The 13949-nt window shown below is 36.4% G+C and overlaps 2 protein-coding genes across 3 annotated transcripts; both read left to right on the top strand.

Annotated features, from left to right (window-relative positions):
* Positions 1–1556: 1556 nt before the first annotated feature.
* Positions 1557–8282, top strand: LOC117925270 (palmitoyl-acyl carrier protein thioesterase, chloroplastic). Of its 2 annotated transcripts, XM_034844239.1 has the most exons (8): positions 1557–1836; positions 1910–1965; positions 2907–3525; positions 3688–3821; positions 5416–5529; positions 5896–6067; positions 6182–6250; positions 7588–8282. In XM_034844239.1, exons 3-8 carry the CDS (start codon positions 3019–3021, stop codon positions 7855–7857), a joined length of 1266 nt encoding a protein of 421 aa, XP_034700130.1. In that variant the 5' UTR covers positions 1557–1836; positions 1910–1965; positions 2907–3018; the 3' UTR covers positions 7858–8282. The 2 variants fall into 2 exon arrangements, with proteins under 2 accessions (XP_034700130.1, XP_034700129.1); XM_034844238.1 differs by lacking the exon at positions 1910–1965.
* A 2178-nt stretch (positions 8283–10460) lies between these two features.
* Positions 10461–13397, top strand: LOC117924554 (auxin-responsive protein IAA1-like). The gene is made up of 5 exons (XM_034843204.1): positions 10461–10775; positions 10878–11062; positions 12293–12404; positions 12905–12966; positions 13073–13397. Exons 1-5 carry the CDS (start codon positions 10495–10497, stop codon positions 13105–13107), a joined length of 675 nt encoding a protein of 224 aa, XP_034699095.1. The 5' UTR covers positions 10461–10494; the 3' UTR covers positions 13108–13397.
* The last annotated feature ends 552 nt before the right edge of the window (positions 13398–13949 follow it).

Below are 13949 nucleotides of genomic sequence, written 5' to 3'. Positions count from 1 at the left end.
AATCTAACATTACCGGTAATTAAAACATGGGGAAAGAAAAAGGAAAAAAGGAAAGAGAATATTCAAAATCGCATTAAGAAAAGAAAAAAGAAAAAATAATTGATTGACATAAGTGGTTAGCAGTTCCTTAATTGAGCATTAATTCAAGTTTGATTTACAGGTTGGAAATTTGAAATTTCCCGGGTGGGACCACGCTAGTCGCCAATTTAACGTATACGCATTAACGGCTCAATTCCAAATGCTTTCATGTTTCCAATAGTACCCTTACCAAACACCAAAAACAACAAGATTGCCACTTGTCACCTCCCCCTCGATCCCTCTCATTTCTTCCTCACAAGAAACGTACCCGAGTAGGTTATCTAAGCTTCTAGGAAAGCCAATGGACATTGATGGTCAAACACACACTACTTATTTATTTGGTTTATCACCATGCCACCACAACATCCCAAAAAATAAAATAAAAAATAATTACTAATTAATAAAAAAATTCCTGAAAAATAGATAATTTTTTTCCCCACTATTTGAGAGGTCAACAAAACCTCCGGTCGGACCGGTCCAATTGGTCAAGCAGCCACTGCCACTTCAACATGCGGTTGACCTAATATAATCTTTTACTATTCTTTCTCCTTTTTTCGGAGTATATTACTTTGGAATTTTTTGCTTTTACGTTTTAAGCTCTTTTTCATGTGAATTTAATAGTGTATGTCATAAATTCGTTTAAGCCGACCCCACCTAAGAGAGAATGGGTGAGATGTAGGTTTCATAATTTTTATAAAATAATGTTTGGAAAATGTCAAAGAGTCCAATTTTTTTTACTCACATGAAGAGTTTTATATTGTTCAAATTCAGCGAAGGGAGGATTTCTTGCTCGAGCCGGAAAATTTGGAAAATAAACAAAAATTAACCTAGTTTAGAAAATATATTATTAATTTTAGATTAAGGATGACAAAATTTGATACATTTGTTTTTATATATTTTATTTTATAAATTTAAGTTAAATATAATCTTATTTGAATGCTTACATAAAAAGTTATTTTCCACCTATTATTTTAATTTAATTTAATTATATTAATATTAATACCTTATGTAAATCGATGGATTCAAGTACACAAATTTGTTTACACCACCTTTTACTCTAGTCAAGATCATTGATCTTCCTCCTAGGGAAGTGAAACAAAGAGGCCATGGGATTTAGGCCAGGTGGCAAAAGTATCTCTAGAACATGCTCACATTGGTGGCAAAGGTGGGTACGTGTCTCCATGACTTAAACCACCTTTTCGTCCATAGCTTGTTATCTTACCTAATGTTTAATCGTCACCTTTACTAAATTTTTAAAATTTGAAAGGGTGGTATGAAAATTGGGATCATATTTTAAGAAAATTCAGAAATTTTTTTATGATAAATTAAGGGGCATTGGGGAATTTGTGGTAACATTGGAGAAATTTGTCGAGGGGAGACTATAAAAAATTAACCAAAAAAATAATATAATATAATAAAATAAAGGAGGGAGGCGGGACAGCCAGGTGGATACTATAAAAGGGCGGAGATGGAGGCCAATCCTCTACCATCCACTGAACCGCTGGCCCCAATTCAACCTCACTCTCTCTCCTGAGTTGTGTGTTTTTTTTCTTGCGCTTTTCGAAAGTTGAACGAAGCCTCGGAACAAAATTACGAGAAAGATCGCAAACCCTAGAAACCAATCCACCACCATCTCTAGGGCTTTGCAGATCGAATTTGTGGTCGTTTTCTCTCTAACCACTGATATTTTCCCCCATTTTCCTCCTTCCCTCATTCACACTTAGCTCTTTTCTTTCGTTTTGCTATCTCTCGTTGGAGGTACGGACCTTTCATTCATTTGTTTTTGTTTTTACCTCATTTTCTCATCTGATCTGGTTTCTCGTCTCGCAAGCTTGTTTGGTGGCTGCGAAGCTCTGAGAAAGGAGAGAAGGTGTTTTTGTTTTAAATGTATGGTTTTTTTGTTTGGTTTTTTTATGTGCAATGGAAGATCTGAGATTTGAAGTCTGGGGTCTTGTTTTGCTTGACTGCATTTTCTCATTAATCGAAGTGTCTCCCTGTTGTTGGTTTTTTCAGAAGAATTGTTCGGATTGTTAATTGTGATGGGTGGAGGGGCAAAATGGGAAAATTTGGGATTATTTGCGAGCTATTGTGATATTTGCTCGAAGAACAGATGAAATGTTTTCTGATTTCTCTTTGGGTCTTTTCTGGTTAGAATGCCAGATCTGATGTGATTTTTAGTTGCAGACTCTATGCAACATTTATAAATTATCTGCAGTTTCTGGCCTTGTTGGTTCTATGATGTTTTGTCCACACCTCTTTTACGATATTTCCCCTGATTTTTAGACGTGACCGTGATAACTTGTTTATTTAGATTTTTAGACGTGACCGTGATAACTTGTTTATTTATTTATTTCTGGATTATTTAGAGGAGTGCTGAATTCCTCTGCCTTCCATTCAATTTTATTTGGGTCTGGTTGCTGAGAAAATTTAGGAAATGAAGAAAAATGAGAAATTTGAATTTTAGAGGATTGATTATTTTAATTTAAATACATGCTAACTAATTTGATTAGATGACTTGAAGCTATCATTTAGAACAAGCCAAAGCAATCGAAAACAGAAAAGCCTTTTGTTTCCTCTGATTCTCTGGAACTGAATGGAATTTTCCGGCATATTTTCTCTCGATTTTCTTGATGTATAAATTTACCCTGCATTTTGTTATTTTTTGGTGTCTATTTCTAGAAAAATTTGGAAAATTTCTAGGCACAAATCTTTGTTGGTTTTTCGTTTTTGAAGCTATTGAAAGAAATGAAAATGCGGTTCCTTTGGTATATTTTTCTGTTCTGTTTTAATTTTGAGAGATTCTGATTTGGTGATAACACGGCATGCAGGAACATGTCACAGCCAACCTCATTCTGGTGAAGACCAACAATTTTCTGTCCCTCCTTTCTCTGAGAGCCTTGATTCAGACAACTAAGTGCACATCTGTTTTACATTCTCATCATGGTTGCCACTGCAGCCACTTCTGCATTCTTTGCAGTTGCTTCTCCATCTTCTGATCCAGATGCAAAACCTTCCACCAAGCCGGGGGGTGGGTCTGCAATTTTGAGGGGAATCAAGTCAAGAAATGCTCCTTCAGGCAGTTTGCAAGTTAAGGCAAATGCCCAAGCCCCTCCTAAGATAAATGGTACCACAGTTGGTTATACCTCCTCGGCGGGAGGCGTGAAGACTGAGGATGACATGTTGTCGCCTCCACCTAGGACTTTCATCAACCAATTGCCAGACTGGAGCATGCTTCTTGCTGCTATTACAACCATCTTCTTGGCAGCTGAGAAGCAGTGGATGATGCTTGACTGGAAACCAAGGAGGTCTGACATGCTAATCGACCCATTTGGCTTAGGGAAAATTGTCCAAGATGGTCTTGTTTTCAGGCAAAACTTCTCGATTAGATCATATGAAATAGGTGCTGATCGAACCGCATCCATAGAAACGTTGATGAATCATTTACAGGTATGAACAATTAATTCATCACATTTATGTGGCCAAAAGAAAGAGAATACCCCTGTTTAAAAATGAACACTCATAAGGCATCTGGTTGTTTATCATCTTGATTGGTGTGTGTAAGCCTGCTTGCTCCTTCACAAGCTTGAAGTTTCTCTCCTTGCATCGCAGGAAACTGCACTTAACCATGTTAGGACTGCTGGTCTTCTGGGTGATGGTTTTGGTTCAACGCCAGAGATGAGCATAAGGAACCTAATATGGGTGGTCACTCGAATGCAGGTTGTGGTAGATCGGTACCCTACTTGGTAAGCCATCCAAAGCCTAGCTAGCAAAGCTTTCCCAATTAACCATATGATTTTTTTTTTTTTTTTTTTTTTTGTGGTCATGGTGGTTCCACATCATAAGCCAGCCAGAACCTAGGTAAACATGGTTTTCTCATTTAATTACATGAGTTTTCTTTAGTGGTAATGATGGTTCCACATCATTGATAGGAATTTTCATGTGTGCTTTGTTCATGTTCAAATTTGCAAAATTTCTCATATAGTGCAAATTAAGAAACTTGTGAGGCTTTCTTTCTTTCTAATGGTAGCTTAGTGCTTATGCCCTATCCTTAGGGCCCTACTGAAAAAAAATAGAAAAGAGGGCCATTAATGTTGATGTGATGCTTACTTCCTCGACTTCTAGAGAATTTCTTTAGTTGGTCCTGTAGTGGTGGTTTGGTTAATGTAGATGCGTGTGCATATGGTGATTGTTGATGCCAAATATGAAAATTAAGTTAGGTAAGAAAGGCTAATGTTCTAACAAAATAGCATCCTGGTTTTCTTGGGAATATATTTGAGAATGCTTTGTAGTTCTATTTACACAAAACCAAATTTTAGTACCCACATCAAGGCCTAAGTGCAATCCATTGATTAGAGTACTACAATAAGGTATACCCATAAAAAAAGTACTAAAATAAAGTATGGTTAAAGTTTTACTTTTGTCTGTAAGTTCTGGACTACCATATTGGGATGAAGACTATAATATTGAAAAAAAGTCTTTAACATTTAATTGCAGAATTTGAAATTTTGAATTATTAGATAACTTAAAATGGATGAAAGTGAAAGTTCTGACACTTGGGACAGTTTATTGCATATTACATATGCGTGCAACAAATTTCTTCTATTTATCCTGATGTGCAAGCCATGTCCACAAAATTTCTTGACCACATTCATGGCAAATCCTAGTAAAAAAAAGGAATGATTCATTTTGCATGCTCTATGCATTAATACAAATGAATAAATAACATTTACTACTGTAGACACTACAGTGCCACATAAGAGTGATATACATCAAATTTGTTTGAAGATTGGATTTTTTTTTTTAAATTTCGTCTTTTATTTACTTTAATCCTGGAATGTCCTCTACTTTCCCACAAGAATCTGATAAGTGACACATGTATATATGATATGAGGAGAACCACTTTTCTACTTTGGTTTTGGTGGTTGACCCAATGAATATGTCCGGCCACTAGCATCCTGCAATGTTCTTAATATTTGGTGGATTATGAAGGCTAGTGCCTCATTCGTTTTGACAGAATGGTGTCAGAGTGAGTTGCATTGTAACTTCTGAGCGTATGTAGTTTGCTTGGAAAGGAAAGTAGCTCAATACAGACTACTCATTGGAATGCCTAACAGAATTATGAAGGCTGTAGCTGGAGAGTCTATCTCAATTATAAATTTAACCTGTATTGATATTCAACTTCATATTACTGTCCTAAAACCTATTTTTATTGGCCTTCTGTTTGCCCCATGACAGAAACATTATCTGTAGAAAGCTACAAATGATTATTCATAAACTTCTTTGGAATATTTAGAAACTGATAGAAATTGATGGATTGAACTGATTTCCATCTTGCAGGGGTGATGTTGTTCAAGTGGATACTTGGGTATGTGCATCTGGGAAGAATGGCATGCGTCGTGATTGGATAATCCGTGATTGCAAAACTGGGGAAACTCTAACCAGAGCCTCCAGGTTGGAAGTTGTTTTGTAGAAACTCATGATTTTCCAGTGTTGTTCAATTGTTTTTTTTCTCAATGCTTATGACAAACATTTTGGAACCGTTCTGCCTTTTTTGAATTTGGTGTAGGTGTATTTTTATCAGTATTGGAAGGGGCAAGATATTAGATTGTTTTGTTTTAACACAAACTTATATTTACCTTTTATCTATCTTGTTCTATGTACAGTAGCCTAAAAGAATGAAACATGAAAATCACATGCAATTGCATTTTTGTTTTTGTTAAAAAATTCCTGATTTTGGCATTGGGAAGAGTAAGTTATAAATTTTTGTTCCATAGCCACATTTATGAAAACTGAATGATTTTTGTGAATCATTTGCAGTGTGTGGGTGATGATGAATAAGCAGACCAGGAGATTATCAAAAATTCCAGATGCAGTTCGAGCTGAAATAGAGCCTTATTTTATGGATTCTGCTCCTATTGTGGATGAGGATGGCAGAAAACTGCCCAAACTTGATGACAGCACTGCGGATTATATCCGCACAGGACTAACTGTAAGTCAAATGTTGTTGAATTATGAAGGTTATTGACATGTTTTATGTGTAGTAGTTTTTTTTCTATTGCTGATTTTTGGTTTCTCATTCTGATATTATATTTTCAATTTACAGCCTAGATGGAGTGATTTAGATGTCAATCAGCATGTTAACAATGTGAAGTACATCGGTTGGATCCTTGAGGTAGGTTTTGTGGCCAAGCAAATTATTTTTATTTACAAGTGCTAAACCCCTGCTTCACCCAGTTGGAGCAAGAGAAATGGATTGGAAATGCCTGGTATCTTTGAGTTTTTTAGTGCAGCTGCTTATAAACTTCTAAATGGCTAACCAGATAAAACAGTTCATCAGAATTGCAAATTGGACTGGGTTCAACCAGGACTATTGCTCTTTCTATTTTGATTGAATCAGATAATGTACTGATCAGAAAAATCACTAAAAGCTGGTTTGACTGATCATGCCTGTTGATTTGCTAGTTTGTCAGATTTAATTTATAATTTAAACCTTATGATGATTGAACAGTAGTTTAAAATTCCTTGAATCATGCAACCAAGAAATTTTTTATTTTGTACTATTATTATTATTTTTTGCACAGCTTTCCTTAAAAATTCAGTTTTGTGATTAAATAGCTGCTATTAGTTGTCGAACTTAATAAGACAACAATGATGCCTTTCCATTTCAATAAATGTTTTGGTTTTTATGAAGTTCATTTCAACCACAACAGTTTGGGTAGGTCTCTGTGTGTAGCTGTCCATGTGCAAATACACTTGCTTGCTTTCTGGTTATGTAACATAACAATAATCCAAATGTTTCTTTTATGCTTGTGATATCTGTCCTCTTTGGACTTATTGCTAGAAGGGACACTTCCTATTTTCCAAAGCACATGGCTGTTTAATATTTAATTGGGTATTCCTTGGCCTAGATTTTTTGCAAAGTCCTTTGAATACTCGAGGACATCCACTGTTCATTTTGTTCTATCTTCAAATGACTTGAAGTATATTAAGTTGTGGGGCAGTTGGATGTCCCATGGGAATTGAATTATAGTCCTCCCACATAAGAAATGAATTTACTATGGTTTTGATAGCATTTAGACAAGTTTGGTTGTTTCTTCAAACTAGTTGAAATAGAGCATTTTTACAAATTCAATGACCATTGGTAGTGATGTCTGCACGTCGCCTTGCCCACTGGTGTGTGTGATGTGTATTAATGTGCATTCATGTTATTGACCCAAAAAAAAAAATAATAATAATAATAACTAAATAAAATTGGAAGAAAATAGTTGTTTGAAATCTGGAAGAAATAGGAAAATATAAAAGGAAATAGTTGGTTACTCCTGCTAGTATGCAATGTTTTAACTGTGCACCTTATTCGCCTCAAACTATGGCCATGTTTCTTTCATCTGTTTATACTTTTTTCCTTGGTTGTGATTTTCTTGTATCTTCCAAGTCTAAGAGTACTCTGCATTTCTTTTATTTATAATTTACACACAATTTGATTGAAAGGTCTCATGATGGTTGTTGCAGAGTGCTCCACTGCCAATCTTGGAGAGTCACGAGCTTTCTTCCATGACTCTGGAGTACAGGAGGGAGTGTGGAAGGGACAGTGTGCTGCAGTCCCTCACTGCTGTCTGTGGAACTGGTGTTGGTAATTTGCTGGATTGTGGAAATGTTGAGTGCCAGCACCTTCTTCGACTTGAGGAAGGAGCTGAGATTGTGAAGGGAAGGACCGAGTGGAGGCCAAAGTATGCCCACAGCATGGGGGGTGTGGGCCAGATCCCAGCAGAAAGTGCTTGATCTCCTTGCAGCTGGAGTTGCAGTAGGCCCTATTGCTGCCACATTGTTTCCGTAGAATCTTGCTTGTGGGTTTTTTTTTTTTTTTTTTTTTGGGATTTATATATATGTTTTTTTTCTTTATATATATATATAACGTATATGTTCCTTCTGATTAGTCTTCCATTGGAAAAAGAAGAAAAAGAATCAGAAGCCCATTGTAATTAGCTCTTCGTGGACTTAGCATCTTTATTCTCTCTTTTAAGTTGGATTCTCAAATTGTATAGTGGGGGTAAAAAGGGTTGAGTTGGTCGGTGGATGGGGGGCCAGAGAACCGTATGCGATATGCTTGAGGTACCCAAGCCCTTGGCTGTGCAAAACATGTTGGAACTATACATTCATATTTATTTTTTCGTATTGTGGAATATTTATTTATTCTCTTTTCAGGATCTCTTTGCTTTATAAATGGTGAATTGTAATTGTGAAAGATGGAAAAAGCTCATTACATGTAGCTATAAATGAATCAGAAATTCAGGTGCAAGGCAATGTGCATGTGCATGTAAGGACAAAAAAGAGTGCGGGTGATGAGTCATAGTCTAATAGATGAAGACATGCAGCAGAGGCCATGTCTGTATTTTTCACATTCTCTTAAAACAACAATAGGTCAGTGCCAAAACCATGGACACCCACCTGGTTTACAAGAAGAAGATAATATGTGGCACCAGTACATCTGAAAGAAGGTTGGTTGGCCTATTAGGCCCCTCTGAAAGGTTAACCTTGGGCTTGCTTTTCACTTTTATTGTGGTGTAATTGCTACACTGCACTCCATAACTACGTCGGTCTCACTTTTGCCAACCCCAGCCGCATAACAAAACCACTTTTTATTTGTGCGGTACCTAAGATAAAGAAAACCAGTTGGAGGGCATTGTGACCAAATTTCACAATTCTAATCTCACTATTTCAAAACAGCAGGAGAAATCAGTTCATATACAGCCTTGATCCCTCTGTGATTTTTCACTTGGGCTCCATTTAGATGTGAAATGTGGAACATCCAGTGCATGTATACTCTTTTGACTCTCGACTCAGTTCATGCACATAGAATTGAGAATTACCAATTCCCTACGCCTCTATATATATATATATATATATATACATATATGACCTAATCCTTATCCTCGGTCTATGTATATTGTTTAGGGCTAAGGTAAGTGCAGTGCATCCATATAAGCATTTATATATACTAATCAAAACTCCATGTTCTCCTGTAAACTTGTGCATGTACGTGAAGGAGTAGGCATGGCCACCGTGAGACTTCACATGATTTGGCGTCCATCCCTAAATGCTAAACCATTCTTTATTTGTTCAGTGTTCACTGTCAATTACCATATTCACAAGGTTGAACTACATTATTAACATATTGAAAAATGTGATTAATCATATTATATCACATGTATACTAAAAGGTTTCATTCTCTATACTGAATTCAATCTCATTCTTTTATACCATGATCTTTCGTCCATTTTATCACACAATTAGAAAGGTGTTATGAAAAATTTCAAGTTATTAGTACTGTTTATTTTTGGATATTGAAATTAGGGTCAACCCTGCATTTATTCGGCGGTAAGTAATAAGGTACGTTTGTGCCGCCTTTGTTCCATTGAATTTGCTATTTCTCGCATTGAATGATGAAGTGTTGATTAGTCGGAGGTTGACAGTGCAGGAAGCCCCTGGAAACAAGGGCTGTCGATGATACATCCTGTACCGATTATCTACCCACCCGTATCAGTATGTGATTAATGTGAAGGTCCGTACAACCTTTTAAGTTTGAATCCAACTCATTTTCTCTTCCTATCTCCTGTCTCCTTTCTAAATTGTTTGTACCACACCCTTTGGTTTGAAAATTGTACATGAAAAGACGAAAGTAGCCTTGAGACCATCAAAAGCCGCGTGCGGCAACTGGTATTCAAAACAACGTGTGTAAGTGGATGCCGCGACGTGATGAGAAAGCGACACGTAGACGACATTCCGACACAGTCACGTGCCTGTCGCCCGTCCCAGTGACCCCACCCTCCTTTTTCCCTCTTTTAACTCTTAATTTTTTTTCAAAATTTTCGGCTCATACTCTAGAAGACTCGAAGCCTGGAGGGCTGGAACACACCTCTCCTCGTCCGGTGAAACGACATCGTTTTGCCACTCGACAGGCCTCATTTCGCGTGCTTGGTCATGTGTGAAAAATGGCGAGCAAGCATGATCGGAGTCAAGAGGGAAAAAGTACGTGGTACGTGATGATTTTATATTTATTTAATTTAATAGCATTTGCTTTAAATGAGTAGCAAAAAGGAAAAAAAAAAGATCAACTTTTTTGACTAATTACAATTTCAAGTTATAAGTTATAACATTGAAAAAACAATATTTAAACAGTTGCTGCCACATCAGCGGGGCACAAGTGGTGGCTGTCCGCTGTCGCCCTCTCCAGACTCATGTTGAAACACGGGGGATGGGCTTTCCAAACTTCTAAGCTGCTTCCCCACCACTCTCAACTGATTCTTTTTCTTCTCACGTGGCACTTTTCTATTGGTTCTCCTTTCCAACTTCACCAGCGCTCTATATATAGAGGGAACTGGGAAGAAGTCCACACGCTCACACTACCGCACAACAAGGATGCAAGACTTCAAGTTTGACACGATGCCGTCCAACACCGCGGACCAATCGCCGGACTCTAGCACCACCGGCATGAGTTTGAAGGATACTGAGTTGACCTTGGGCTTGCCTGGAGAGGCTCAGGTGGTCATCGTCGGAGGGAAGAGCTGCTCCAAACGTGGATACTCCGACACCGTTGATTTCAGGTTCCGTTGCTGCAGCGGCGAGTCGAGCGCAAAGGCTGAGCAGGTTGATTGGCCGGGAAATGAGATCTCCGGCCCCGGGAAAGCTCCGGACTCAAAGTGAGAGCCGTGGAACATTTTATTTATTTTTTGGCATTTTAGGGTAGGTACATGAGAATATTGAATCATAGTGTGAATAATTGTTGTTGGATTGTGAATTAGGGCACAAGTGGTAGGGTGGCCACCGGTGAGATCGGTAAGGAAGAAGGCGTTGAAGAGTTGCAAGTACGTGAAGGTGGCGGTGGATGGAGCACCGTATCTGCGGAAAGTGGATTTGGAGGTGCACCGTAGCTACCAGCAGCTGTTGATGGCCTTGGAGACAATGTTCGATTGCTTCACCATCAGTAGTAAGCATTTTTTTTTTTCTCTTCATTATCTCTTCTTCTTATAAAATATGTTACAAACAAACAAGTAAGCTTGCGCATTATATTTTCTCTTATTTAGGGAAGAAAAACCCAAAATTTCTAATGATTATTATTTTATTTCTTGAAACTTGATATGTGCTTATGTTCCATGTATAACAATTTTGGCTTTTTACTAAATTTAAAAAAAGAAAATCTTGGAAATTTGGAAAGAAAAGTTTGAATGAGATCCATACATATCAAGTAAGGGTTTGTTTGGATTTTTTTTTTAAAATATCTTTTTTGGGAATAAAAGTATGTATAAGAACTTAAAATGTTCTTAATTGTTTTCTATGTTTCCAAATATTTCTTAAAAATAATTTTTATATTTAATATTTTATTTTCAATCATTATTTATGTTCGTACTACTTGTAAAACCAAACAAAAACAATTGCCAAGAATTAAAATATGTTACAATAAAAATTCCTTGTCTTCAGAATAAGTTTTTAAAAAACCGCTTTATGTTAAAATTGTTGAATTGTTTTCGAGTTTGAAAAATAGTTCTCAAACTTAGATAAAAACTTTTTTATTAAAAAGTGTGTTACAAAAACAGGGCGAATTAAAATACTAAATAGAAGAAAAGAATCAAATCTTGACAACAACTAGATTTTATTTTTACGAAAATAAATAATTATTCCAGCTGAAAATAAGAAATGAAATAGATAGATTTCTCATTTTCATATCCTATCATAGCATTTCAAAAGTGTCCTAAAAATGTTATTAAATTTGAGATTTATATATGATCATGTATCTTTATCATTGGTCTTAAATTTTAAGACTTTTTAATTATAAAGAATGTTAAAAAGGTTGTAAAGGGAGACTAATCGAGCTAATAAAATTTGCAGACTTGCCATTTTTATAATTATAGATGTTTTGACTGAGAAGACACACAGCTACGAAGTAATTCTTTTTGAAAAATGAGATTTGATTATCAATTGTATCAATTTAGGGAAACAATTAGGGATAGGCTTCATCATTTGAAACAATAATCTCTCTTTTTTTCTCTAAACAGATGTCATGACATGTTAATTCCCCTTCAAGGGTTGAGTTGAGAGTCCCGAGGAAAGAGTAGAATCATGCATTGCATAGATGCTCTGTGAGACCTGTTATATGATTAGTCCTAAGCAAATGGGAATTAATTTTGTAGTAATTATTTTGATGTAAATTGTGGTTTAGGCAATGATTTGGAAGAAAGCAAGATCATGAATCCCGTAAATGGAGCAGAATATGTGCCAACATACGAAGACAAAGACGGGGACTGGATGTTAGTTGGAGACGTTCCTTGGAAGTAAGTTTCCTGCACTTGGTATTTAAGTAGTACGCTTGCTTTCTAAGGAGATCCATGGCATCTTTGTTTTCTAATTCTTAATCATCTCAGAAATTCACATCTTGCCTACTTAAGTTGAAAGTTTAACCAATAGGATCAATTAACACTTTGGGTTGTTGCTGTTGGTTTTTTTTCCTTTTTTTGTTTGATGAAATTGGTACTTGGGCTTTATTATGATTGGGTTTATGCATAAAGAGCATTGAGAGGTGGTGCTTTGGATTCCTTTTGACAGGCAGTCACCACACACAATTCACTTGTACATCTTAAAATTATGAAAGTTAAATCTAATATATTTTAATAATCATTATTTAACAAAAAAAAAAAAAAAAAAAAAAACCCATGTGCCAGTTCATTTCATTAGTCACACAAATGCTAAAACATGGTCGTATGAAGGATTTGGAAATCAACATAGTCATTGTACCTTGTATTAATAATCTTCCCTCAACTTTTTCAAATGGCAGTATGTTTGTGGAATCATGCAAGCGGGTACGGTTGATGAAAAGCTCAGAGGCTATTGGGTTAGGTAATGATGTCTTTTTTAATTGGAATTTAGATTAATCTAATTTTTCCTAATCCAATTTATATGGATCTTTTCATTGACAATTTCTACATTATGGATGTTCATGCAGCACCAAGGACCCCTTCCTGCACAAGCACGACTTGATTCAGAACCAAATTACTGAGTCCAGGAATTACAAAGGGCACGTATATATATATGTGTAAATGTACAGAGGTCAACCCCTATTTTCCCAGTTGGGGAGGAATGAGTATACATATGGGAGCTACACCTGAAAAATAGAAGAAGCCTGCTTGTAATTATCCTAATAAAAGTATTGTTTCAGATACAGATACAGATACAGATACGGTTTTGGTTTGGAATCCATATATTGTCATGCTTATAATTGGCTAGTAATAAACAAAGCCTCAAGTTAAGTGTAGAGCATGTTGATTGCAGCTGGCCATTTGCCTCCATCTCCGGTGTGTGGCTGCCACCCTCTGAGAGCTGGGGTCTATTTTATCAGAATTCATGGTCTCTGTCCAATATCATTGTCCTACCAAAAGATGAGAAGACCCTTTTTCAGGCTTTCGTAATATAAAATATAATTGAATACTTGTATTCACATCAATAGGACAATGAGCACAAGGGATATTTCTCCTCAACCGTGCCCAAGAAGCAGCTAAATTGGCAGCTACTTATAATGTGATTGGGTGCTGAAACCTAACTGCTTTTCCTTTAAGCTTCTAAGGGCCCTGTTTCTTGTGACTGTTTTTGTTCTTTTCATGACTGAAGCTTATTGCTAAATAGAAAATTCAGGACTACAATCATTGAATTTTAGGACTATTTCCCGATTTTTATCGAATGGCCGTGTCAAGTGTAATGAATTTCTGGATATTGGTATATTGCTTTGTTTAACAGCTTCCATTACTTTCATGGTGTTGCTTTCAGAAACAAGACATTAATTGAGTTATTTCGTTCCCGAACTTGATCATGTCACTGACTGCTGT

This window comes from Vitis riparia, chromosome 11 (assembly GCF_004353265.1).
Source record: "Vitis riparia cultivar Riparia Gloire de Montpellier isolate 1030 chromosome 11, EGFV_Vit.rip_1.0, whole genome shotgun sequence".
In the NCBI taxonomy this organism is placed as follows: domain Eukaryota; kingdom Viridiplantae; phylum Streptophyta; class Magnoliopsida; order Vitales; family Vitaceae; genus Vitis; species Vitis riparia.
Note: the sequence above shows the minus strand (reverse complement) of the source record. Positions and strands in the feature narration are given on the sequence as shown.

What these genes read in the sequence shown, in the direction of transcription:
- LOC117925270 (XM_034844238.1), top strand. Translation starts at nt 3,019, where the DNA reads ATGGTTGCCACTGCAGCCACTTCTGCATTCTTTGCAGTTGCTTCTCCA. An exon ending in ACTCTAACCAGAGCCTCCAG is followed by an intron (nt 5,530 to 5,895) that starts GTTGGAAGTTGT and finishes AATCATTTGCAG; the next exon opens with TGTGTGGGTGATGATGAATA. An exon ending in ACATCGGTTGGATCCTTGAG is followed by an intron (nt 6,251 to 7,587) that starts GTAGGTTTTGTG and finishes TGGTTGTTGCAG; the next exon opens with AGTGCTCCACTGCCAATCTT.
- LOC117924554 (XM_034843204.1), top strand. Translation starts at nt 10,495, where the DNA reads ATGCAAGACTTCAAGTTTGACACGATGCCGTCCAACACCGCGGACCAA. An exon ending in GGGAAAGCTCCGGACTCAAA is followed by an intron (nt 10,776 to 10,877) that starts GTGAGAGCCGTG and finishes ATTGTGAATTAG; the next exon opens with GGCACAAGTGGTAGGGTGGC. An exon ending in CTCAGAGGCTATTGGGTTAG is followed by an intron (nt 12,967 to 13,072) that starts GTAATGATGTCT and finishes ATGTTCATGCAG; the next exon opens with CACCAAGGACCCCTTCCTGC.